The sequence below is a fragment of the Eutrigla gurnardus genome (genome assembly GCF_963514095.1).
Source record: "Eutrigla gurnardus genome assembly, chromosome: 9".
In the NCBI taxonomy this organism is placed as follows: Eukaryota; Metazoa; Chordata; class Actinopteri; order Perciformes; family Triglidae; genus Eutrigla; species Eutrigla gurnardus.
In genome coordinates, this window is record NC_139923.1 from 5,357,761 (window position 1) to 5,383,042 (window position 25,282).

At 40.5% G+C, this 25,282-nt stretch overlaps 1 protein-coding gene across 2 annotated transcripts in view; it reads left to right on the plus strand.

Moving 5' to 3' along the window:
• The window catches only part of znf609a (zinc finger protein 609a), a 78,817-nt gene that overhangs the window by 36,246 nt on the left and 17,289 nt on the right, over positions 1-25,282 (plus strand). For both annotated transcript variants that reach the window (XM_084018382.1, XM_084018381.1), the window contains exon 2: positions 11,988-12,836. In XM_084018382.1, the coding sequence (XP_083874508.1) occupies positions 12,108-12,836 (729 nt within the window). In that variant the 5' untranslated portion in view covers positions 11,988-12,107. The remainder of the gene's footprint in view (positions 1-11,987; positions 12,837-25,282) is intronic.

Below are 25,282 nucleotides of genomic sequence, written 5' to 3' on the forward strand. Positions count from 1 at the left end.
TCTACTGTCAATAGTTTTCTCATGAAACATCATTGAACGAAGGGTAGTTTAGACAGGTTTTGGCGTCATACTCTGAAAAGCCATTTTTAAACGGCAATATCTGGAAAACTATCTCACCTGTGGCCTTCAAATTTTCTACAGTGTATATTAGGGGTGTAACGGTACATGTATTTGTATTGAACCATTTCGGTACGGGGTGCTCGGTTCGGAACGGAGGCGTACCGAACAAGTTTTTCATACGGACATATTAAGTAGAGGACCGCATGTGTGGAGCATGCTGCAGCCGCACATGCGCAGTTGCGCACACCGCGACACAATAAACAGCAGTAGTAGCGGACGTCATGGCTAATGCCGCTAGCGTTGGCAACAAGCCAGAGTTGGAGGACCCTCCCGCGACATTAAGGTCTCCCGTTTGGGAACACTTCGGCTTCCCGTTGAGATACAAACAGGGACAAAGAGAGGTTGATAAAACCAAAGCGGTTTGCCGACATTGTTCATGTGAGGTCGGGTATGTTTCTGGCAACACGTCAAACCTGTTGACGCATTTGAGACGGCACCCCCCCCCCCCACGTGAACATCGCTACAATGAGGAGAAAGACGAGCGTAACGTTTTTTTTAATTTATTTATTTGTTTATTTCGGGCATGTACATTAACTCATCATCACACATCTTGCTCACACAGTAAACATGAATACACATGGCCGAAAGGGAAAGCGGGAGAAGCCGAGGCTTATCTAGTCCCGCCCCCATTACCCAGGGGGGAAAATAAAGAATAAAAAAAAATAATAATAATAATAATAAGATTAAAGAATAAAAATTAAATTAAATTAAAGATAGAAAGTAAAAAAGAACAAAGAATAAAAATAGTCTTGGGTCATTCCATGTGAAAACAGCCAAAATCGGGGTATCATGTACATGACACCTCTCAGATTTGGCTGAAAAGCGGTGAAAATATGCATTATGTTACCAAACGAGGGAATCTGACGTTTCAGGTCAATATCTCAAACGGTTTGCCCGTGGCGTCCATTTGAATTTCAAGTGCCACACCCCTTTTTGACCCATTGGAATTTCGCATTTCATTTGTTGGCATTTTTGGAGGCCCATAACTTCTGTTCTAATAGTGATAGAAGGCTGAAAATTGCTCTGTAAGTTCATTGTAATGTGTACTACACAATTCTACAGGCATCAACATTCCTTACTGTTTGGGTGAGAGGTGGGTCACCAAAGTCCAATTTTTTTTTGACGGCCAAAATTATTTTTCACTTTTTGGGTGCTCCTAGCACCACGATGAATGATCACATTTATTCTAAACAGGATTATTTGTTATATTTGGAACCTTTGCTCTTGCCAAAATGAATTTGAAGGGTATGGTACCACTGGTGGGGGTTTTATGGGGGTCCAAAAACCCTCCCGGGCAGAGGTGACTCTTTTGGAACCCCATATTTGGACCCCCAAATGACCGCGTGGGCACTTGATGATCCTAATAAGATTTATACCAGATAAAGATACATATTTGTTCTTTCTTTTAATGAAATAAAACCTTTGACTATGAAGCTCCTTAATATGAATTTTATTCGTCAAAATGCACCATTTTGGACTTTTTTTTCCAGAAGTCTGGAATGTAGATCAGGGAGAATTTAGTGATGATAAAGCATGAAAATAGTGGAAATAACTTATTATTACGCTCAGTGATGGCAAACAATTAAATATTTAAACAATTTTGACGAATAAAATTCATATTAAGGAGCTTCATAGTCAAAGGTTTTATTTAATTAAAAAGAACAAATATGTATCTTTATCTGGTATAAATCCCATTAGGATCATCAAGTGCCCACGCGGTCATTTGGGGGTCCAAATATGGGGTTCCAAAAGAGTCACCTCTGCCCGGGAGGGTTTTTGGACCCCCATAAAACCCCCACCAGTGGTACCATACCCTTCAAATTCATTTTGGCAAGAGCAAAGGTCCCAAATATAACAAATAATCCTGTTTAGAATAAATATGATCATTCGTCGTGGTGCTAGGAGCACCCAAAAAGTGAAAAATAATTTTGTCCGTCAAAAAAAAATTGGACTTTGGTGACCCACCTCTCACCCAAACAGTAAGGAATGTTGATTCTGCCTGTAGAATTGTGTAGTACACATTACAATGAACTTACAGAGCAATTAGCCTTCTATCACTATTAGAACAGAAGTTATGGGCCTCCAAAAATGCCAACAAATGAAATGCGAAATTCCAATGGGTCAAAAAGGGGTGTGGCACTTGAAATTCAAATGGACGCCACGGGCAAACCGTTTGAGTTATTGACCTGAAACGTCAGATTCCCTCGTTTGGTAACATAAGGCATATTTTCACCGCTTTTCAGCAAAATCTGAGAGGTGTCATGTACATGCATGGCTGAGTTGGCAAGGAATGACCCTCTTTTCTTGTCAATTGCATTTTAACATTTTCTTACACTTGTGACATTTGACATACTATGTTACAGCAGTAGGTGATACAGAGAGCTGAAGTCCAGTGCATACAGATTACGTGAGTGTTTGCACACGTGTCCATATTTGTTCATCACGAGTGAACAGCAGTCTCATCATGTAACAAAGTCTGGAGGGGGTCAAATCGACAGAGAGCAGGAAAAAAAAAAAAAAAAGTCCAGTTTAGCTACTATTTGATGGGATGGTGTGGGAGCCCCTTTTATTTTCTCTTTTAATTTATTAATCATCACTGTCCTCTGCCGCTTTCGCTGCCCTTAACTTCGCCATTTCCTCCCGGTTAATGGCCACTTCACCTCGCTTCCGTAACGGGAACTTGCGAGCTGCGGAGAGGTCAGAGCGCATCCCGACCATGGCTGACCGATTGGTCACTATTTCTTCCCGGTTAGTGGCCAGTTCAACTCGCCCCAGAGCCGCGGACTCGCGAACTGCAGAGATGTCAGAGCGCATCCCAACCACAGCAGACCGAATGTTAGCGTAACGTTAGTGCAAACACAGCTCCCCACCGCATTTAAATAGCCTCTCCCTGCCCTGTTCAATTTTGCACATCAGATGGAGAAAATATATTTTTTAAAGAAACAGTCTGTTATTTTTATTTTTTAAATAAATATTTTAAATACTTGTATTTATATTTTTGAGCAGCATTCTAGCTCCAGTGCATGTTCCTACTGTTAAAAGCACAAAAGTAATAAACAACTAGTACATTTATATTTTGCATTTTGTTTTCTTACTGTACCGAAAATGAACCGAACCGTGACCTCAAAACCGAGGTACGTACCGAACCGAGATTTTTGTGTACCGTTACACCCCTAGTGTATATCTGTTACTAATAGCCTCCAGACAGGAAATATCAGGGGTGTAGCTCAATGATAACCTAGTATGGTAGGTACTTAAAATGTGGCTTGTTGAAATAAAGTAGTACATTTAAACATTCTACAAAACATGGTCTCTCTTAGATGATTAGTTTCACAGATATTAAGGCTCATGGAAGTAAACAAATATTTGCCCAACTTCAGAGCCATATTCCAAAAAAGATCATATTCTTGTTAAAATAATATTACAAAATCGGGAGGGTGTTTTGCCTCAATTTGTTGCAGTGATTTTTTAAAATCCTGATATTGGTGGGGTTTTTGTGGCCGTGTTTGGTACTGCATGTCCTAATAGTCTACTAGTAAACATCACAGGAGGGCAATTCAATTGTGTTTTTTACCATTTACCAAAGACTTACATGTGACTAAATGCTGCTGATAAATGTAGCCTTACGAAAACATTAAAATGTAGCACAGATGTAGTTACAGAGGGAATACGTCCTTGAATGTGAGTTAAACATGCTGAAAGCAGCTTTTAATGTCTTAAACCATGAACAAACATATGATAGCATAATATTGAAGACTGTACATTTTGTCATACTTTAAGTATATAAATTACACAACCAAATCAAATAATAATCTTAATTTGAGCATAAAGATTTTACATTACAGTACAAAAGTCTCCAAAGTTTGATATTTAATTACAGTTTGTCTCTATGCTCACTATGAGGGATCACACATTTTTCATCTTTTAGATCCAATTCCTTCGTCACATTCATTAATTTGTCTTTCACTTTACAAATTGTCTAATGTACATCTCTGCTCTGTTGTGCTCATCTTTTTTGATGGCATACATGCGCCGGGTTTCTGGAGAGGGAACGTCAATCCTTGCAATTCTATGCTGCAGTGGAACATTACACACGTCTTCTCTCCTTGGCCAGTAGAAACTCTTGGCAGGGCCATGTGGGTGCATGAACTGAACCAGTACATCTTCATCTTGATCTGAAACATCTCTGATACTTTGATGAAATGACACGGAATGACCCTGAAGTGATACTGGGTGTTACAGCAGGTTTTGGCCATTCAAGTATTAATTGAAATGTAACTAGGGGTAGAAAAAATCATCTATTTTTATGAGATGATTTCAAAAATGTATATTTCTGCCCGTTATCGATATATTACTATTTATTTTTTACGGTACAGTAGAGTAGAGTAGATGGTGACAGTGCAACATCATATCTCTTCAAAATCATTGAATTATGAGCTGAGAGTCAGAAAAATCGCAGACAGTCCCACACCTGCACCCTGACATGTTAATCCCAAAGTATGGGCACACTTTGGGTTTGACACGCTTTCAGGAAAAGCAGAGCCAAATATAACCAAAGCTGAATGCATACTCTGCCATGCACAGGAATCGTATTGTGGTAACATGACGAACGTGAGCGCTCATCTTGGCCATCGCCACCCGGAGATAAAACCGGAGCAAGCCAAACGCCCGGCAGCAGCAGCCCAATGAACCTGCATGGAACACTGAATATCTGCTGGGTTTTTAACAGATAGTTATATTTCATGTCAAGCATGTGAAAGGCTCACATTTATGCTGTGTCTTGTTGTCTGAGTGTTCATTTTGGCCTTGCATTATATTTGATTTATTCTTTCTTACAGCACTGAGGTGATCACTGAGTAAGAACAGCTAAATTACACTTAAAACGTTTTTTTGTTTATTTTGGGCTTAATCTATTGCATAATGTGTTCATGTATATCAAAACGTGGTTAATGTGAAGGCCCCCATTTTGGCTGGAGATTTCAGGTTCTCAATTAATTTTTGGCCTCATTTCATATAGTACCAGATTAATGAGCAGGGTCCACTTAATGTAGTTTAATTTTAAAAATCACAGAGAGAACAGTGTTTCCCTTGTAGGCTTTACTTAACCCAGGTATATTAATGGCCACGTAAAAAGTTAGTAAGGTATTTTTTTTAACTTCATTTTTATTTAGTTTTCATCAACCATACAGTATATACATTTCTGTACAATTAGTTGTCCCCTTTTCATCTGATAGGACATAAGTACATATTGTGTTCAAATACTTAACAAGGAACACTTACAGAAAAAGCATAAGCAACCACTCCAACATACATATACACTACTCACAAAAGGTTAGGGATATAATTGGCTTTCAGGTGAAATTTCAGGATGAACCTAAAATGCACTTTAACCTTTACAGGTGAACTTAATTTGACCTTCTCTAAACTTTTGAATGCACATGTCCAACTGTTCAATGTTTCAGGACTTTTTACACAACTTGCTGTTCTCTAACACGGAGCTGAACGGCAACATTCACAACAGCTGTTTGACTCTTTAATCGACCAATCAATGTCCCGGTTCAATTAGAATCGGTATTTAAACATCGTCTTCATCATACTGTTCACATGTTGACATCATGAGTCCAAGACGACACCTAACAAGTGATCAACAGCACCTCGCCATGCAAGGCTTCAAACAGGATGTTGTCAGAGGGGAGTGGCCAATGAGCTGAGAGAGTCACAGAGTGTCATCAGCAGGTTGCTACGGAGACACAGAGACTGGAAGAGTCCCAGAAAGGCAGAGACGTGGGGATAGGGGTGGGCGATACACCGAAAATGTACCGATACCGAAATTTACGACGACAACCGACGTCATTTTGCCCATGTCGGTATATTCGGTTTAAAAAAAAAAAAAAAAAAACGTTTTTTTCTTGTTTGGCTGTGTGTGTAGGTAGGCTACCAGTATGTTCATGTCCCTTTAAGACGCTCGGCTGTACTGTACTACGTATACAGTGTGTGCAGTCACGTGACTCCACCCCATCCAGTCTGTAACAAGAAGGGAAAGTGTGGGTGAGACGAAAATGGAGCCCGCCGGTTTAAACGATGAAGCGGCTGCTGCCACGGCAGCCGAAGTAAAGGTGCGTGTCCACAGGCAGCGGTGTTTCCCCGCGTCCCATTCATTGTCTATGTGAAAAGCTGTGCAATGCATTCTGGTAGCGTCGCGGCGAATGTCGAGAGACGGCGCGCGAGTTGGCCGCTCCTCATTTGCCCAAAGTTGAAGTCGAATCTACTTTATGCTAATCAGAGGCGCCGGGCTCGACTCGCCGCCTCGGGAACGCTCGCGAACGCTCGCAAAAACTTATCGTTCATTTATCGTTATCGAGGTGAGTTCCTCAATATATCGTGATATTGATTTGAGGTCATATCGCCCAGCCCTACGTGGGGACATTGACAGTGACATGTTATGTTGTGGTATACACACCACTGCTGCTGGCTTTTGTTTCAATAAATAGTTTTAGATGAGGAAATCACCATAGCATGCTTCTACTTTCATGATATAATACCACTGTGAACTCTTTACATTTTTCTATAAATTTCACCCGAAAGCCAAATATATATAGGGTCATTCCGTGTCATTTCATCAAATGCCTCCCACCTGACCATCTCAGAATGTCCTGAAAAAATTCAAGTACAAAGACACACTAGTTACTAGGACAAATCCAAAATATTAGGTCTCTACTGTCAATAGTTTTCTCATGAAACATCATTGAATGAAGGGTAGTTTAGACGGTTTTTGGCATCATGCTCTGAAAAGCCATTTTTAAACGGCAATATCTAGAAAACCATCTCACCTGTGGCCTTCAAAATTTCTACAGTGTATATCTGTTACTAAACGCCTCCAGACATGGAATATCAGGGGTGTAGCTCAATGATAAACTAGTATGGTAAGTACTTAAAAAGGGGCTTGTTGAAATAAAGTAGTACATTTGAAGGATGGCTGAGCTCCCATTTTTGCAGATAAAAGACTTCTATCACTTCTGCCTCTATCTCTGGTGTTAGCTTAAACATTCTACAAAATATGGTTTCTCTTAGATTATTAGTTTCACAGATATTAAGGCTCAAAAATGGAAGTAAACACATCTTTGCCCAACTTCAGAGTCATATTCCAAAAAACTGACAACACGTATCAGGTCCAAACTTACTTTTTTTTAAAGATCATATTCTTGTTAAAATCATATTAAAAAATCAGGAGGGTGTTTTGCCTCAATTTGTCGCAGTGATTTTTAAAAATCCTGATATTGGTGGGGTTTTGTGGCCGGTTTTGGTACTGCATGTCCTAACAGCCTACTTGTAAACATCACAGGAGGGCAATTCAATTTTGCTTTTTATCATTTACCAAAGACTTACATGTGACTAAATGCTACTGATAAATTTAGCCTCACGAAAACATTAAAATCGATCACAGTTGTAGTTACAGAGGCAATACGTCCTTGAATGTGAGTTAAACATGGTGAAAGCAGCTTTTAATGTCTTAAACCATGAACAAACATAGCAAAATATTGAAGACTGTACATTTTGTCATACTTTAAGTACATACATTACACAACCAAATCAAATAAGAATCTTAATTTGAGCATAAATATTTTACATTACAGTACAAAAGTCTCCAAAGTTTGATATTGAATAACAGTTTGTCTCTATGCTCACTATGAGGGATCACACATTTTTCATCTTTTAGATCCAATTCCTTCGTCACATTCATTAATTTGGCAGTGACTTTACAAATAGTCTAATGTACATCTCTGCTCTATTGTGCTCATCTTTTTTGATGGCATACATGCACCCAGTTTCTGTAGAGGGAACGTCAATCCTTGCAGTGGGACATTGCACATGTCTTCTCTTCTTGGCCAGTAGAAACTCTTGGCAGGGCCATGTGGGTGCATGAACTGAACCAGTACATCTTCATCTGAAACATCTCTGATACTTCCTATCCACCATTTCTGATCATACACACAACTCACATATTGTCTCATAGTGAGCACAGAGACAAACTGTTATTCAATATCAAACTTTGGAGACTTTTCTACTGTAATGTAAACTCTTTATGCTCAAATTAAGATTATTATTTGATTTGGTTGTGTAATTTATATACTTAAAGTATGACAAAATGTACAGTCTTCAATTCATTTGTTCATGGTTTAAGACATTAAAAGCTGCTTTCAGCATGTTCAACTCGCATCCAAGGACTTATTGCCTCTATAACTACAACTGTGCTACAATTTAATGTTTTCATAAGGCTAAATTTATCAGTAGTATTTAGTCACATATAAGTCTTTGGTAAATGGTAAAAAACACATTTGAATTGCCCTCCTGTGATGTTTACTTGTAGGATATTAAGACATGCAGTACCAAAAACGGCCACAAAAACCCCACCAATATCAGGAATTTAAAAAATCACTGCGACAAATTGAGGCAAAACACCCTCCTGATTTTTTAATATGATTTTAACAAGAATATGATCTTTCAAAAAAAGTAAGTTTGGACCTGATACGTGTTGTCAGTTTTTTGGAATATGACTCTGAAGTTGGGCAAAGATGTGTTAACTTCCATTTTTGAGCCTTAATATCTGTGAAACACCAGAGATAGAGGCAGAAGTGATAGAAGTCTTTTATCTGCAAAAATGGGAGCTCAGTCACTCTTCAAATGTACTACTTTATTTCAACAAGCCACATTTTAAGTACCTACCATACTAGGTTATCATTGAGCTACACCCCTGATATTTCATGTCTGGAGGCTATTAGTAACAGATATACACTGTAGAAATTTTGAAGGCCACAGGTGAGATAGTTTTCCAGATATTGCTGTTTAAAAATGGCTTTTCAGAGCATGATGCCAAAAACCGTCTAAACTACCCTTCATTCAATGATGTTTCATGAGAAAACTATTGACAGTAGAGACTTAATATTTTGGATATTTCCTATTAACAAGTGTATCTTTGTACTCAAATTTTTTCAGGACATTGTGAGATGGTCAGGTGGGAAGATTTTCAGAAATTTGATGAAATGACACAGAATGACCCTATAACTTTTTTTGAGTATATAGAAAGACACCCATCCAGAATATGAAAAGTCCCCACTCTAAATTACAATAGCATAGATAAAACATAGATGGTCTTCAGGGTGGAGAGCGCACATAGTTGGAATTTCTGACCAGTATGCCTGTCACTCCAGGAGTTGTTAGCGACCATCATATAGCAATATGACCCATTTCAATCTTCAATAACTTTTGTGTTTTTCAACATAGGAGTTTAGCCTTTCAAACCTGAGTTTGTAAAAAAAACAAAAAAAAAGGTTTCCTGATTTATACAAATTTCAGAGTTTTCTTTTTCAATAACTTGCTCATTCCTGAATATATTGACATCATGCAAGAACACCGTTACACATTTGCTTTCCATAAAGACATTTATGGAAAGCAAAAATGTATACTATAAATTGATGCATAATATTTTACCATAATGCAGGGCGCTCGACATTTTTAGATAAAATGGTTGGGCTATAATCTCCAGTGCATAAACAAAACAGAGATTCTTCCGTGGTGCATTACAAGTGTGCAGGAATCTACAGAAATAGGGTATTGACATAGAAGCCCCTGTCAGACCAGGACACAGTCAGTAATAACCTTCACCTGCAAGACGAAAATTATGACGAAATATCGTCGTCAACGAACCTTTATCACGTGAAGAAAACGAGACGCAACGAAAATACTGGTCATGTGACGATAACGATAATTAAATATATAATGCAATATTGTAGACGAATAAAAACGAGACTAAATGTGGTTTACAAAATAAAAACTATGCTAAAATGTGTCTTAATTTTCGTTGACCAAAGCGAGGCAAGACGAAATGTTGTAACGTTGTTTCGTCTCGTTAAGTCGCGTTATTATCAGTCTGCTCGTTTGAGGTGAACTGCTCCTCGCCTGAAAAGCAGATGAGATCAGCGGAGCAGCAGGAGGCGGAGCCTAAACGCTGCGCTCCAGTCGCACAGTTTCCATCGGCCTTCGAAGATTTGACATGAAGTCATAGAAAAAGTTACATCCTGTTAGATGCGATCTGTAGGCTATATGTAGTTTGCGACCTCATTTGTATTTATTTATACTTGTTCATAAATATCTGTGGAAATCAGAATCAGAATACTTAAGTAATCCCTCGGGAAGTTATACAGCTGCAGTTATAAGAGAAAGAGAAGAAAGAGAGTCAAATAAGTATGAAAATATAAAGTATACAATTTTTTGACAGTTATACTGTATTAAATGTGTATCTGGGTAGTGTTGCTTTCGTTAATGAAAATTATGACTAAATATCGTCGTCAACGATCCTTTATATGAGGAAAACAAGACGAGATGCCAAAATACTGGTCATGTGACGATAACATTTTTGGTTAGTAAAATAATATCTTGTAAATTCAAATCAGAGCGTCTTCTGTGTCTGGAATGGATGTATTCTTGAGTGTATAAGGTAATAATAATATAATAATAAAGATAACCTTGTTTGAATTGTGAAATGGGTTTGGCTAAATACAATCTTTGACTAAAACTAGACTATAGTGTCATCAGTTTTCGTCGACTAAAACTAGACTAAAATAGTCACGGACAATTCTGACTAAAATAAGACTAAAATGCTCAGACTTTTAGTCGACTGAAACTTGACTAGACTAAATATAGGATGAACATGACTAAAACTGATAAAAGCTAAAATGATAGCTTGAGACAAAGACTAGACTAAAACTAAAAGTAAAATAGGCCGCCAAAAACAACACTAGACTTCAGTCACTTTTCCTTGTGCAGAACTCTTCTACTCTAACTTGGTTTAAGTCATTGCATCTCCTGACATGGTTCACAGCACCAGCCTCTGTGCACATTTTCTTTAGCCCAGCATTGTTGAAACAGAGCGGCTAATATTGGTAGCAACACGCTAGCGGAATGTCTCTCAGCTCCTCTTCACCAACAGAAGGGAGAGAAACCAGAACACACCGTAAATGAACGTGTAGTAAAAACTCACTCTGAGATCAAATGAAACCAAACGTCTGCATTGTGCAGCAGAAGCACCACATGCTTTTTGTTGTGGATCAATGGAAGTTCAATACAGTGTACAACGAGTCATCTCATTGAATTAAAGTTCACCTTGTAGATATATTTGCTTTGTTTCCATCTGCATTTGATATGCTGAACAGCCTGAGCATTATTTCCATTTATTTCCCATTAATTCCTATCAAAAGTCTCCAGGAACTTTCATTTGTGAGGAACCTCAGGGACATAAGCACTCATCCACTATGTTCACATCAGGCATTAACATGTATCTTAGAAGATCCCATCACCAGTGAGCCGTTGGTAATAGTACCACGATAAGATCGTATCTTAGGTATTCTGATGACACGGTATCGTGGGGCTTCGGGTGATTCCCACCACTCGTAAACGCTTACATCATTCCTGTGGGCAAAGACCCAATGTGTTGTCTTTTTAACTGGCGGGAGTAAGTGAGGTATTTCATGTGCCTAGCCTGCTGGAAATTTAAAGAGAGAAGAAGAAACCCTAATCATATAGACTGGGTTTGTTGCTCAGCCTTTCAGGCAAACAAAATAACATTACATCAAGTAAGTTGTGACTTGTGTTTGTCATTTTAGTAAGCAAACAGGACGGTAGAGCTCCAAATAACGGTTGAGCTGCCAATGAAACATTTTTTTTTCAAATGGATGTGAATGAATACAAACTGCTGTGATCTGACAATAATTTGTAAATTGAGTTTCTCTCGGTTTCAAACGGCAGTGAGACAAAACAAGCTGCTAACCTGTGAGGGTGTTTTCTGATGCTGGTGTGTGTCCTGTGTGCAGGAGGCGATGTGGGGAGCAGGGCGGCGGCACGGGGCCCAGCCCTGAGGAGGCGTCCTGTGGCTGGGAGGAGCGCGGCCCTCCTCTGGCCCTCCTGCGGCGCTCAGGGACGCTCCTACTAAGATGTCCCTCAGCAGCGGCCCTGCAGGCGGGAAAGGTGTGGACTCCAACGCGGTGGACACGTACGACAGCGGCGATGAGTGGGATATCGGTGTTGGCAATCTGATCATTGACCTGGACGCCGACCTGGAGAAGGACAAACTGGAAATGTCGAGCAGTAAGGAGGGAGGGGGCATGGCCGCCCCCCCCAGCGCTGTGGCTGCTTTACCCGACAATATTAAGTTTGTTAGTCCTGTAGCCGCTGCACAGGGCAAAGAGAGCAAGTCTAAATCCAAGCGAAGTAAGAACTCTAAGGAGAGCGTTAAGGCCCCCATCTCAGATGGAGCTAAGAAGGAGGTTCAGGGTCGGGCCCCCGGGGAGCCACCACTCCAGAACCCCAACACTACCCCCACTAAGGGGACTGACAAGTCTAGTAAACCCTCCCGTACCCTCCCCGCAGTGAAAAAGGACAAGGATGGGGTGTCTGGGAAAACTAAGAAGGAGAAAATGGAGGTTGTGGCCACAGGATTGGTCAACACAGAGAAGGACTCAGGGGCCCCCATCCTACCGCTGGGGGCCCCTCGCAGCAGCCCATTCGAGGGCCAACAAAACCCAGAGTTGACTGCAGCCGAGCAGCTTGGCAATATGGCACTGGACACGGCAGGGATTGGCCAGCCTGTCGCCATGACAACAGAGCAAGAGGAAGTGGACGGCGGAGAATGTCGAAATCTGAAGAAAGTGGTCGGTGTGAAGGTAAGAGGATTTATTTTTAGTACTTGGTGCAGTGAGCCTCCCTAAAGGACACTTGGGCCCCCGGTGCTTTTAACGCTTCATTCATCCTCCCGTTTGTGTGTGTTGGTGTCTCAAGCTGCCATTTTTACCAGAGCCCTCAAAAACCCAGATATCGATGTCAAGAGACACGTGTGGTTAAATAAAGTGCAGATAAAAATCGGCTTGATTAATTGGATCATGAACTGGGGATGATCTCATCTAATCCAAGAGATGAGTGATCAGTCTGTCAGTTGTCTGAACATAAATATCAAAATAGAAATAGACTTCTACGACTTCTGCCGCAGTCGTAGAAGTCAAGTCGAGCCCCACTTCCACCTTAATCCAGCTGACCTCAGCTTCACCATGATCACCAGCTGCTCTGATCCTCACCACACATCTGAAATTCAAACCGCTCCACCCCTCCGATTACCTGTCACCGCATTACAAACAGGTTGAGTTTAGCTCGGCTACGGGGTTCAGTTGAAGCACGTTGTACCGGCGATCAGTGTGGGAACGCATAACGATGACTGCCCTGCAGCTGCTTTTCTTTTTTTTTATTCTTGCAAAATGTGACGTTTCAACAGGCTGTGCACTGTACGGAAAAAATCTGTGAAAAAAAACTAACCATGCCTGGGCAGAACATTACCAAGTGTCTTTTCTGTGAATTTTCCTCACATTTCCTTTGACCCCTAATTGGTAAATTCCTTAGATTGACTTATATCTGGTAACGTAAACGGTACACACAGCTTATCAAAAGCTGAACAACTATTTCCAACTAAAACATACTGAACTAACATTAACTCCTTGATAAACAAGCTTCTTGGGTAGAAACCTGTCAAAGACGTCCTTGTCAACCGTTGACATCCCTAGTTTGTAGTCACAGTGATTTATTCAACTGCCAGTCTGCCACCGCCATCGGCTCCGTTCAACCACCGACGTGTCTCCACCGCTGGGCGGCTTGTTAGGCTCAACTGATGACAGGTTACAATCACATTGCCTTAGTGGAGGGGGATACTGGTATTGGTGTATTCTCGATGTGTTCTGTGATACGATACACTTAACCATGTACTGATCCTAACAATTTAACTTTAATTCATAGTATTGTCATGACGTGCATGGTTTTTCCTGCGTAGAGAATTACCAGTCGGCCTACCAGTAATGATACCATGAGAACAGACGGACAGAAATATGGGTACATTTTGTAAAATGGTTGTCTCCGGTCAGATCACATATTTGAAAATATTGAAACGCTAAAAGTACAGAAATTAGTTCCATGACTTATTTAGAGGATCTGTTTATGCTTGCATGCAATATTCATTTCTGTTAAATTAATTCCAGTTGATGTGATCAAATCAATGAGTTAAGTGGAGAGGACAACTGTAGTCAAAGTACATTCTCCAATAAACAACATCCCCGTTGTGGTTTATTCCTTATGCGTATTATGTTCTTTCCCATTGATAATAACAAGTCCTAACAACGTTAGCTCTATCTCTATTTAGTGGTCAAGTGAAATCAACATCATGGTAATTAACTATACATGTGAGGACCAGTCACACTTTTATTTATCAAAACGGGGAACCCCATTACAAAGGACTCACACAAATAGCGGCGAATGGACAGTCGTATGCACCGAAAAGGGTGGGGGGTCCAAAGAAATTATTTTAAAAAGTAGAAACGGTCCGAGCACATGCATTTTACTATCAGTGAAAATTGTGGAGTGAGAACAAGTTTTAGTAAAGTCACATTAGGGAGAAAAAAGAAATTAACTGTATCTAAGAGCTGGCTGTCACCCTGCGTGGTTGACTCCGCTGTCGGTGTGTGAATGTGTGTATGAATGGGTGAATGTCAGTCGTTACTGTAAAGCACTTTGGACAAAAGCGCATATAAATGAGGCCATTTACCATTTAAAAGAAAACCATTTAATATTTCAATAAACTAATGTTAACATACGGTGGTGGAAGAAGTACTCAGATCTCTTCACTAGGAAATGTACTAATACTACAGTGTAAAATACTCTCGTACAAGTGAAAGTCCTGCATTAAAAATATTAGTAGTAAAAGTGCAAAAGCTAAAATTGTACTTGGAGAACCAAAAGTAGAAAGTATTAATTATGCAGAATTGTATATATTGTTCTTGTTTTAATGTGCCCATCACTGTAATGTTGCAGCTGGTTACGTTGGAGCTCGTTTTACTTGTGCCTTACATCTGTAATGACGATGTGATGGAATACTATGAATAAGAAATGTGTTGAGTTGTGCAGAGATAGATTGAAGGAATGCAGGGAGCCATTTCCCTCTGGTCTGTTTAGTAAACAAGCTGATTCTGGGTCATTACGTAAAGAATATATAGAATACATAAGAATTTATGTGTAAAAAAAGAGAATTTTTTACACATAAATTCTTCAACAATCTCAACCTCACAAACAGCATTTACTCATCCTTAAGAGGCTGTCATTATCATCATGTCAGTGACATTTACACATTAATTTTGGTCCATAAATGTTAGAATATTTCCTTTGAAGAAAGACGCGTTTCTTAAGAAGGGGAAGTCAGAGATGAGAAAATGATCCATCTGTGGTTTTCCAGAGGGGAGTACAGCTGCTGCTGTTGTATTTACTCTGAGCTGCTCACCGTTGAGCTTGTTTCTCCTCCACAGCTGCTGTTACGTCCAGCTTTCCTCATCGTTTCACAAAGTTGACTTTAGCATCGAGGTTCGCCACTCTGCCAAAAGGTCCAGGCTGCAGCGATCAGCAGCTCCGAGCTGGCTGCTCTCCAGCAGCCTGCAGGTCTGCTGCCAAGTTGGCCGACCTCCTCTGCCCCTCACACTGATTTTACTGCCATCACCCCTGACCTCGCAGATCCGAGCAGACAGTGACCAAGCTGGCTGTTGGTGTCACCGTTTGACCTTACAATGGCCACTTAAACCTTTTAAATGTGTCGTCCAAGCCTCCTGACTGCCACCAAAATGGTCACATGAGCATATTACATCATTTCTTTTGAGTTAAGATAATGGAGTGGAGACTTAAGCTGCTGTCTTTCCCATCTCCACTCCTAACGTGTCAAATGTCAACTTGACCAGTGAGTGTAGATCATTTGCAAGCTTTTACTGAGGCTCAAACCTGCACTTGTCATAGCTCCGTGTTCACTATAATACTGCATTTTTGCACAAAAAAGTAAAATGAGGACAGAGCAGGAGGCTGGTGGGGAGGCAGAAACTAATGATGAAGGTGATGCAGGGAGAGACCAATTAATCATCGTTAGTGTCAATTAAATCAGTATCATTGATTAATACAGTGGTAAGAAGTGCTAAGATATGTTATATTAGTAAAAGTACTAATACCACAAAAAAGCACTGCATTCAAAAATATATATAAAAGTGTAATTTAAAGTATGAATTAAAGTATTTATTATGCAATCAGAGAGGTTCTTTAACTGTAGTTGTTATTATATTAAATTATTATTGTTTCGGTGCCGTTCAAACATGTAAGATGCATTTTAATGAAACACATTTTGTTTCATACAGTGGTTTAATTTGCTGTATGACAACATGTCACATTCATACATACATAAAAAACTTTTAAGTGTTTTAAGTGTTAAAAAAGGTACAGTACTTGAGTAAATGTACTTATTTAATGTACTTACTTTCCACCACTGATTCATACCAGGCTGTAATTAAAAAGGCTGCTGATTAAGATTTAAACAAGTTGTCAATTCAAAGTTAAACACACCATCAAATCCAGGTTAAACATGCTTTCCATTAAACACAATTTTGATTAGTTAAAAAACGTCGTTTTCAGGTTAAACAGGCCTTCAATTCAGGGTTAAACAAGCTGCCGATTTAAGGCTAAACAGGTAACTGAACAGGCTAATCAAGTCACTTAAACAGACTTGGGATTTTGATTTAAGGTTAATGGGTTGTTTATCTGAGACTTTGTAAGCGGTACATTCAGGGTTAAACAGGTTTTGAATAAGAAGCCTGTTGACTCAAGGTTGAACAAGCTTGTGATTCAAGCTTGATTCAAGCTTAAGTCAGGTATTGATTCAAAGTTAACTCAGGTGTTGATTAAATGTTAAATTGGCTGTTGATTGAAATTAAAATCAGGTGTTGATTCAATGTTAAATTGGCGGTTTATTCAATGTTAAATCTGGTGAATTAAGATTAAATGAGTGTTTGATTTGGGATTAAATGGGCTCTTGATTCGGGGTTCATATGGGTGTTATACGGTTCAAACAGGGTGTATAAAATGGACTATTGCTTCATGGTTAAACAAATCATCAAAGTCCAGCATGACATCACTACTAGTGTCTTCAGTCATGCAACGGTTTGATTGATGTTTCACCGTGTGAAAACTAACCGCGGCGGTGTCTTAAAACGTCTTAATTTGATTCAGTGTGACTGCTTGACATTTCTAAGAGCTTTTATTGCAACCACTGCACCAGATCAGCCCAGACAGGACACGCTGAGGCTATTTCAACACCTCATAGACCAGCACTCAGACTAAACACACAATGAAGCCTATTCTCTTCCTGTTGGACGGTTTGTAGGGAGGACAGACAGGAAAGATTTCACAGAGACAGATCTTCTTCCTGTAAAGTGCTACACTTGGTCTTGGACGCAGTGACATCACATCTGGATGTTTCCAGCTGCTCACTCTGCTCCATAGCAAAAATCTACATTTATCTGAAACAGCAATAAGCATGTGTTGGCATATCTCAGAATCTGTGGGACGCTGGTTTAAGATGATTAGCAAGGAGTGTCCTTTAGTCACTTCCACTGTGTTGTGGTGCGGAGACTCTGGTTGTGTCCCTCCCTAAAGCTGGTGAGACAATGTAGGACACAGCTTGTATCAATCAGATCGGATGGAAGTAATTTGGGATTATTTTGGAGACGGACCAGATGTGAGCCGGATAGAGCTAAACAATGAAACGATATCATGATGTGAGACTAGACATCATTGTCATGCCTTTACTTTACTCCATAAAGCTCTATTATAGTTGTAAGGAGTTGTAGGAGTCACGGTTCGGTCAGTCCAAACCCAAATGTATCTGGATCCGGATTTGTTCTGAAGAGACAGCAGTTCAAGTGTCAACGACAGACAGCCCTCCTGTTGGGGACAGAGGGGACATTTTGTCCACTGGTAATTATTTTAATTATAAAAATAAGAAACATTTCATACACGTGTATGAACACTGAGCAAACAAATTTCCCAGAAAGCACCATCAATTGGCCGAGGCAACCAATTAAATGGAGCAAGAGGCATGCTTTACTAGTTTACTAACGGACAATGCCATATGCAGACAAAAGTTTAATATTAGCGATATTTTTTCTGCATGTATCTTTTTGTCATTTGGGTAAAACTCGCACTTTACATTACATGCAACAATCTTCATATTGTTTATGTTGCTTAAACCGTGATGGTTCGGCATGACTACATTCTGTTCCAGCCCTATTATAGTTTTCTGAGCTGAATTAAATAAATATTTAAAACCAATGGTCCTGACCGGGCCTGCTTACAATAGTTATTTTATTGTGTATGGTTAAGTTATTATATAGCAACAGCCCTGCTTTATAATCACAGTTATGCAAACCTTTTGGAAAGTTTTCCCACGGCGCTCTGACATACAAAGTAAATGCAAATATATGCAAATTTGCACTGCTGTTGTGTATGAGGTGAATATGCCTCAGTGTTGAGGCATATTCAAGTTGAAATATTTCAACTAGAGTGAGAAATTTGCATGACGCTGTGTCACAAATGCCAATTAGCATTGATGTTCTCCTCCTGTCTTCAATGATGTCGCAACGTTGCTGAATCAGAAATGGAGGAATCGGAGCTCTACGAGCTTGGTGAAATTCACCGAGCGACTCTGGATGATGTTATGAACTCAAACAGGACGGCGTTTGGTTTCTGGCATATTATTATTGGTGTCGGCCAAAGACTGTACCATTCTAGAAGGTCAAGGGAGTTCTAGACTCTTGAAAAGCTTTCTGAGAAACAGGAATTGAAGAAGACAAGGTGGGTTCAGGGGAAAGTGCATTCTCTGAAAGAGGAACTGAACGGGCCTCCTGACACCTCGGCTCTGCAGCCGGCGTTCCTGGAAGTCTGTTCACCTGAGTGAACCCTGCAGCAGTCACATGTTCCCTCAATGGGAGGTGGACCATCTGCTCAGAATAGTTGAAATTAGTGCTGTGCGATATGGACAAAATGTTATATCCCGATATAGCTAATTTTATATCCCGATAACGATATATATCCCGATATAGTATTTTTTCTTAGAATTATATATATATATATATATATATATATATATATATATATATATATATATATATATATAAATAAATCACATCTCAGCACTATTTTTGATAACCATGTGAATGAAAGGCAAATGAATGGCACTTTCTTCTTTCCTTTTATTCGTGACTTTTTGCACAGCAACCAAGCGATACAAAGGCCAGTGTTCCCAAGGAAGGAGTACAAGACTTTTTTTGACGTAGTCAAGTGGTTTTATTAACACAAGTGTTTTATTTTGAAAAGTTTTATTGTTGAGTATGTACCGAACTTCCTGTTTCGCTATATTTGCTCTGTGCTGAATTGCTGCGCCGTGGTCCGGCATCCGCCAGAAATAAAGTCCGTATTTGTTGCGGAGAGCTGCGGACTGCCGGAGCTGAGACGCAGCGGACACGCAGCGCAGCGGACCTGGTGGGGATTGACCCATAGACTAAAGTGAAACGTATCTGCTCCGCTGGCGTGGCGGAGACGCAACGCAGCGGAGACGCATGCAGTGGAAATGCGTGTAGCAACAGTGCTAAACAAGTAGCCTACACGTTAAAATTACGATATAAACGACAGAGGGTTATATCCTACGGTAGACATTTTTATATCGTACTACGATATATATCGTAATATCGCACAGCTCTAGTTGAAATGTTCCTTTACAGTTAAACCCCTAACAGGTCAGTAGTGTTGTCACAACACCACAATTGGGACTTCAATACAATAACTTGCTTAATACTGATAATAAAACAATACCTTAGCAAATATCTCAACGTCAGGAACTAACTACAACGTGGAACTTCAGACCCTGCTCTGTGGTGGAGTATGTGTTTGATGGTTTACAGGAGATGCTTGACAGATTCAGAAAAGAAGTCTCATTGTGTCAGTACATTTGGTCGGTAATCAGCTGCGTTGTTATTTTCCTCGTATGGATGAGTTCTGCTGGTAGAGACACCAGCTCAGAGTGAGACAGTGAGCGGTCCTGCATTAAATATTCTTTTAACTTTTTTTTTAATTTGTTGACTCTTAAAACTTAAATCCGTCCTCTTGTGGATCCATTCAGTCCTCAAGCAGAACTGCACACACGTCACTGTCCCGCTGTCACACATCAAATCATAGCTCTTATTAAAACACTGTTGTACTTCAAGTACAGCTTTAATAAACCAGCGTATCGTCAATCAAAAACAGGTTAGCTTTTTGCCCTCCTGGTTTGTTTTTTTAAATTTGCTCCAAGACTGTTGGAGGATTTTGTAGTGACAATTTAGCCTTTTCTCCCAGACCACACTGTCAGTCCTGGGCCCCCATCCAAACCCTCCCTCCTTCCCTCCCAGATGTTATTCCAGTGTCCTTGGAGTGTCTTGGCATCCCATGGAGAAATAACTGCTAACCTGTTGTTCATTTTTAACATTCCTCTGAGTCTGTGTGAGAGCAGCGGGGCCGGGGGGGGGGGGGGGGGGGGGGGGATGTAGTCCTTGAGGACTGTGAAAATGTTTTGGAGCGAGGTGAAGTTCATCGGGGTGATGGTGGGTTTTAGGGAGTTATACAGGCCTTGAGGGGTGTCTTATCGTCACTGTTGTGTTCTCCCTGAAGGCCTCTTCTACATGTGTGCATGACTCGCGTAGCTGCATTCCTGCCATGTGTCCAGGATGTCCAGCACCTCCCACAATTCCTGATAGGAAAAGAATGTGTTTGTCCTGATCAGGATCAGGGGTTTGAGGACAGAGCCTGCGTATGCTGTGCAGACTGTAAATCCCCTGCAGGCTAATTTGTGATATTGAGTTATATACATATATATCGTATATATCGTGTGTATATATATATATATATATATATATACGATCTCTCACTCAGTAACCCAGCTTTCCCTGTAGAGTTTTATGAGAGTTTGATGCCTAGAAGGTGGAATTAATCAGGATAATGGAATAGAAGGAACACTGAGGTTTATTAATTCAGTTCTTTGCATGATTCGAGCACAATGCAGTATGTTAGTATATTTATTTAACAGTGACTTTTACACTGTTAACAGTGACCCCCCGCTCTGGGGGTCCACAGACACAGGAGACAACGTTGGTTTTAGGGCTGCAGCTATCAAATCAATCGAGTAACCTACCGATTATTACATTGATTAATCGAGTAATCGGATTGAGTGCTCGGCCCGCTGCGCGCCTGTCCCTGTTGCGTTTCTGGTGTTTTTTTAACGATTCCCGGCCTGGCTCTGGCCGTACTGCACAATGTCGCCCCGCCCGCGGCGAACCGGAGACCGGATCAAACGGCCGGTTCTCAAACTACCGTTTCAGCCCTAATTGGTTTCCTCCATTTGTGATTCAGCAACATCAGTGAAGACAGGAGGAGAATCTCAGAGCTAATAGGCTTTTGCGTTCTGTGAATTTCGCTTGAGTTAACATTTTTTAAGAATTCCAAAATCGCCATTCGCACCACTGGACACGACGCTGCATCCATTCCCATCCTTGCATTGACCTCAATGAGCTCTCGAGTATAAATGAAGGTTGAATGAATGAACTTTGTATGCAATAACACCACATGAAAATATCACCTTGCATTTGATGTGAGCACAGCATAAGAGGAAGAAAATGAAAGCAGACTTATATAACCTCAGCCACTTGACTCCTCTGTCAGGTCACACATCAAACAAGCATCAACTCAAACACTCAGAGCTGATCAGTATCACTAATCCCTCTCTCTCTCTCTTTGTGTGTGTCTCTCTCTCTCAGGGAGAGAGTGACCTTGAAAGGAATGTGGCTGGTTGTTGTAATGAATACCTGTGTGGAGGAGCAGGAGCAGGGGGTCAGTGTTTCCCAGCTCAGGCAGGCGGCATCGTAGCCAATAGCGGAGGTATAAAACATGCCCCTCCCCCCTGTGAGAGAGAGGGAGAGGGAGGGTGGTGTCCCTAAGGGGGGGAGGGGTTTCCCCAGCATTCCAGGCAGCCATGTTTTTTTCTTCTCACAGAGGAGAAGGTTAGAAGCTGGAAGGCTGCTTTCTCCATGAAAACACTTTCTTAAGCAGTGACTGGAACAATAAGCTGCACACAGCTAGCAGTGCCTGGCAGTCCTCACCATGTCCTTCAGGTCTGCTGTCAGAGCGTCTGCAGGGACCACAATCCTCTTCTGCAGTGTGTCACAGCCTGTAAAGACGAGGTAAAACATGCATCCACTTGGAGAGGAAATGGTCTCATCACGGTTTCATTTCAGAGACAGAAGCTTGTTTCCTAAAGAAAGGCTGCTCTCAGATCAGGTGGTGATCTTCACACCGCGAGAGGGTTTTTGATGCAGATCGCTGTGATTTCCAAGTCAGCCGCTAATAAATGTTGCATTCACAGGCTGCCGTTCTGTTGGCAGAAAATCAAACTCAAACTGTAAGAGGTGTTAATATTTGCTTTTGTGATATTAAAATATGACTGTTTCAGTCAGACAGCACTGTGCGTGCGTGCATTTACTTGCATAGAGGCATCTGTTTTAGAGACCGGCCCAAAGCTCATTAAGTTGTTTGACTGTGAGGTACTCGATACCATTTTTGATACCACGGGGGGGATGATTAAATATAATTAATAATTATAAGGCAAGCATTTTTTAAATAAAGATTAGAACAATACAAACAACATCAATAACAACACTGATTGTTTGTTTTACTGTGTAGCTCAGGGATTTCTGCGTACATATAATGTGAAGGTTAAACCTTGGATTCAGGATAAGTTGTTGGAAGTCAGGGTTCTCCTCAGTGTAAACAGGGATCTGGTGGTCCATGATAAAGTATTCAGCTACAGTTCTGTTTATTTACTGTTTCTGGTGACTTGGTACCATATTTTCATTTCAGATAAAATAGAGTTGGTTGAGCAGGCTGCCACTGTTTCTGTCTTGCTGCTTGTTTACTTTTCAGACACGTTATTTTTCACGAGAAGTGATACTTGTGATTCTGCACTTTTCTAAAAGCTCTGTGGATGTTGTTTTTAATTATTATTCCCAGTTTTTAGAGGCACTTAGAAAAAAGGCTTGAGGAGAAACTAGTTCCTGCCATTTTTTACGATTGATGGTCCTCACATTGCAGAAGGCGTGGAAGGCAGGATCAGGTGGCTGAGGGTTGTGGTTGCAAAGGGTTTGGATGGAGTCAACACATACTGTGTTAAATTAAACACTCTACCACCCCACCAAACTCTGAAATTTAACACTTTACAGTTTCTTTAATTATTTATCAGTTGATTTTTCCAAATATCTCAGTCCCTTTTCTAAATCCACAGGAACCACTCTTCACATAAGCATAAATATCATCCACCACACAGTACTTATTTTTGTAAAAACTGTCACTTTTAAAGCTAACAACCAATCTAGCAAAAAAAAGGCTATAATATTTTTAAATGGAGTCTGGTGCAGTGCTCACCACACATGAAACACACCGGGCTACATTACATCACTACCAGCAAACATCACAGAGAATATTCTCTGGTCTGGCTCCGATAAAAACACTGCTGCTGCCGACACGTCAGCAGCAGTGCATGAATATAGAGGAAACACGTTCCATACTTTGGATCACATGTTGAAACATTTCCGGTGTTGCTTGCAGGTGAAAGTTTGTCTTGTTCTCTCTGCTTCTAAAGCAACAGGGCAACTATCATAAAACACCGACATTTCCGACATAATTTGGTTGTTCCCTAATGCCACCATTTAATGATACTGATTAATCATTTAAGACGGTGATAAAGCAAAAATCTGAAAGTAATTTGAAAAGTAAATGTATTGTTCTCTCTGTTTAATATCAATGAATATCTGGGTTAAGACTGTCAGTAGATAGAAACGGGGGCCTGCTGAGATTGGCACGCTGTGCAGTGCTGCCACACTCGTGAGTTGGGACACAGTGTCATGGACATAATGACACCATAATAACATCTCTGTTGTATTCTATTCAATTAAGTGCCTGCGGGGCCTGTGGTCTACAAAGAGTCTTGCTTTGACATTGGTTATATCATTAGTATTTTAGCATGGAAGTCTGATGAATGGAGGTAGCTATCGGGAGCTTGCTTCATTGATTAATAGCATGCTAGGTCGCTAGCTTTAGTCTGAAGCATACTTGCTAGCCAGCAGGCTAAGTGTTAAGATATATCAGTGAGCTACTGGCCAATCCAGGCACACAGGAGAGAACTAGACTCACTGACTGCTCAGCGCTTATATGTCCATGTGCTTGAATGAATCACCTTCAATTTGGTGGGAAACCCTGAGGTGAGGATATGTTCACGGTGATGAATGCCCAAGGTTTTTTTCTCCGGGCAGTCATGTGCACTAAAACCGTGGTGCTCACCATAAAACCTTTCTGCACACTTCATAAAATGGTCATATAAGGTTTAAAATGTGTAAAAATGATTATTGGATTAACTTGATAGATCTTGGAAGTGTCCTCAGAAACTGAAGCTGTTCTTCCCTCGGGGTTAAATGATCCAGTGAGTCAGTTGTGACCGTTGACCTCTGACCTGTCTTCTGGTGAGGAGGCGGTTTGAGAGTGTTTCCATGAGGCTCCCTGCTCTGCCTCCACGCCAGCTGCTTCACATCTAATAATTGCAGGGTTAGGGTCGCCATCGCTCCCTCCTCCTCTCCCTCGTCCTTTGTCTTCTTGTTTCCTCTTCCTCTCTGTTCACCCTTCATCGCCCTTCTCCTCATCTAGAACAAGCTGTAAACACAACCTTGATATATTATGAGATAATCCTTCATTAGTCCCACGGCAGGGCAATTTAGAGTATTACAGCAGCAAAGGGGATAAGTTAAACAAGTAGAATAAATATGTAAACCGTAAAGAAGTAAAAAAAAATCTAAAAATAAAAACAAAAAAGATCAAGGATCAAGGATGCTTTAATTGTCATTTAACATGTACATGATAAACGAAATGCAGTACTCAGGTCTCAGTGTGCTACCTATGCCCTGTAATTTAATTTAATTAAAATAAGCTATGTAAATATCAATAAAACATACTATAATACAAAAACACACATTAAAAAAGGTTAGCAGCATATTGGTGAGTGCAACTATAGCAGTAAAGTGCAACTATAGCAGTAAAGTGCAAGTCAGGTCAGCAATCGGAGACATGGACATAAAGTGCATTCGTGCCGTTAAACAGTGCATAATCAAGAGGCGTTTAGCAGTTCAACAGTCTT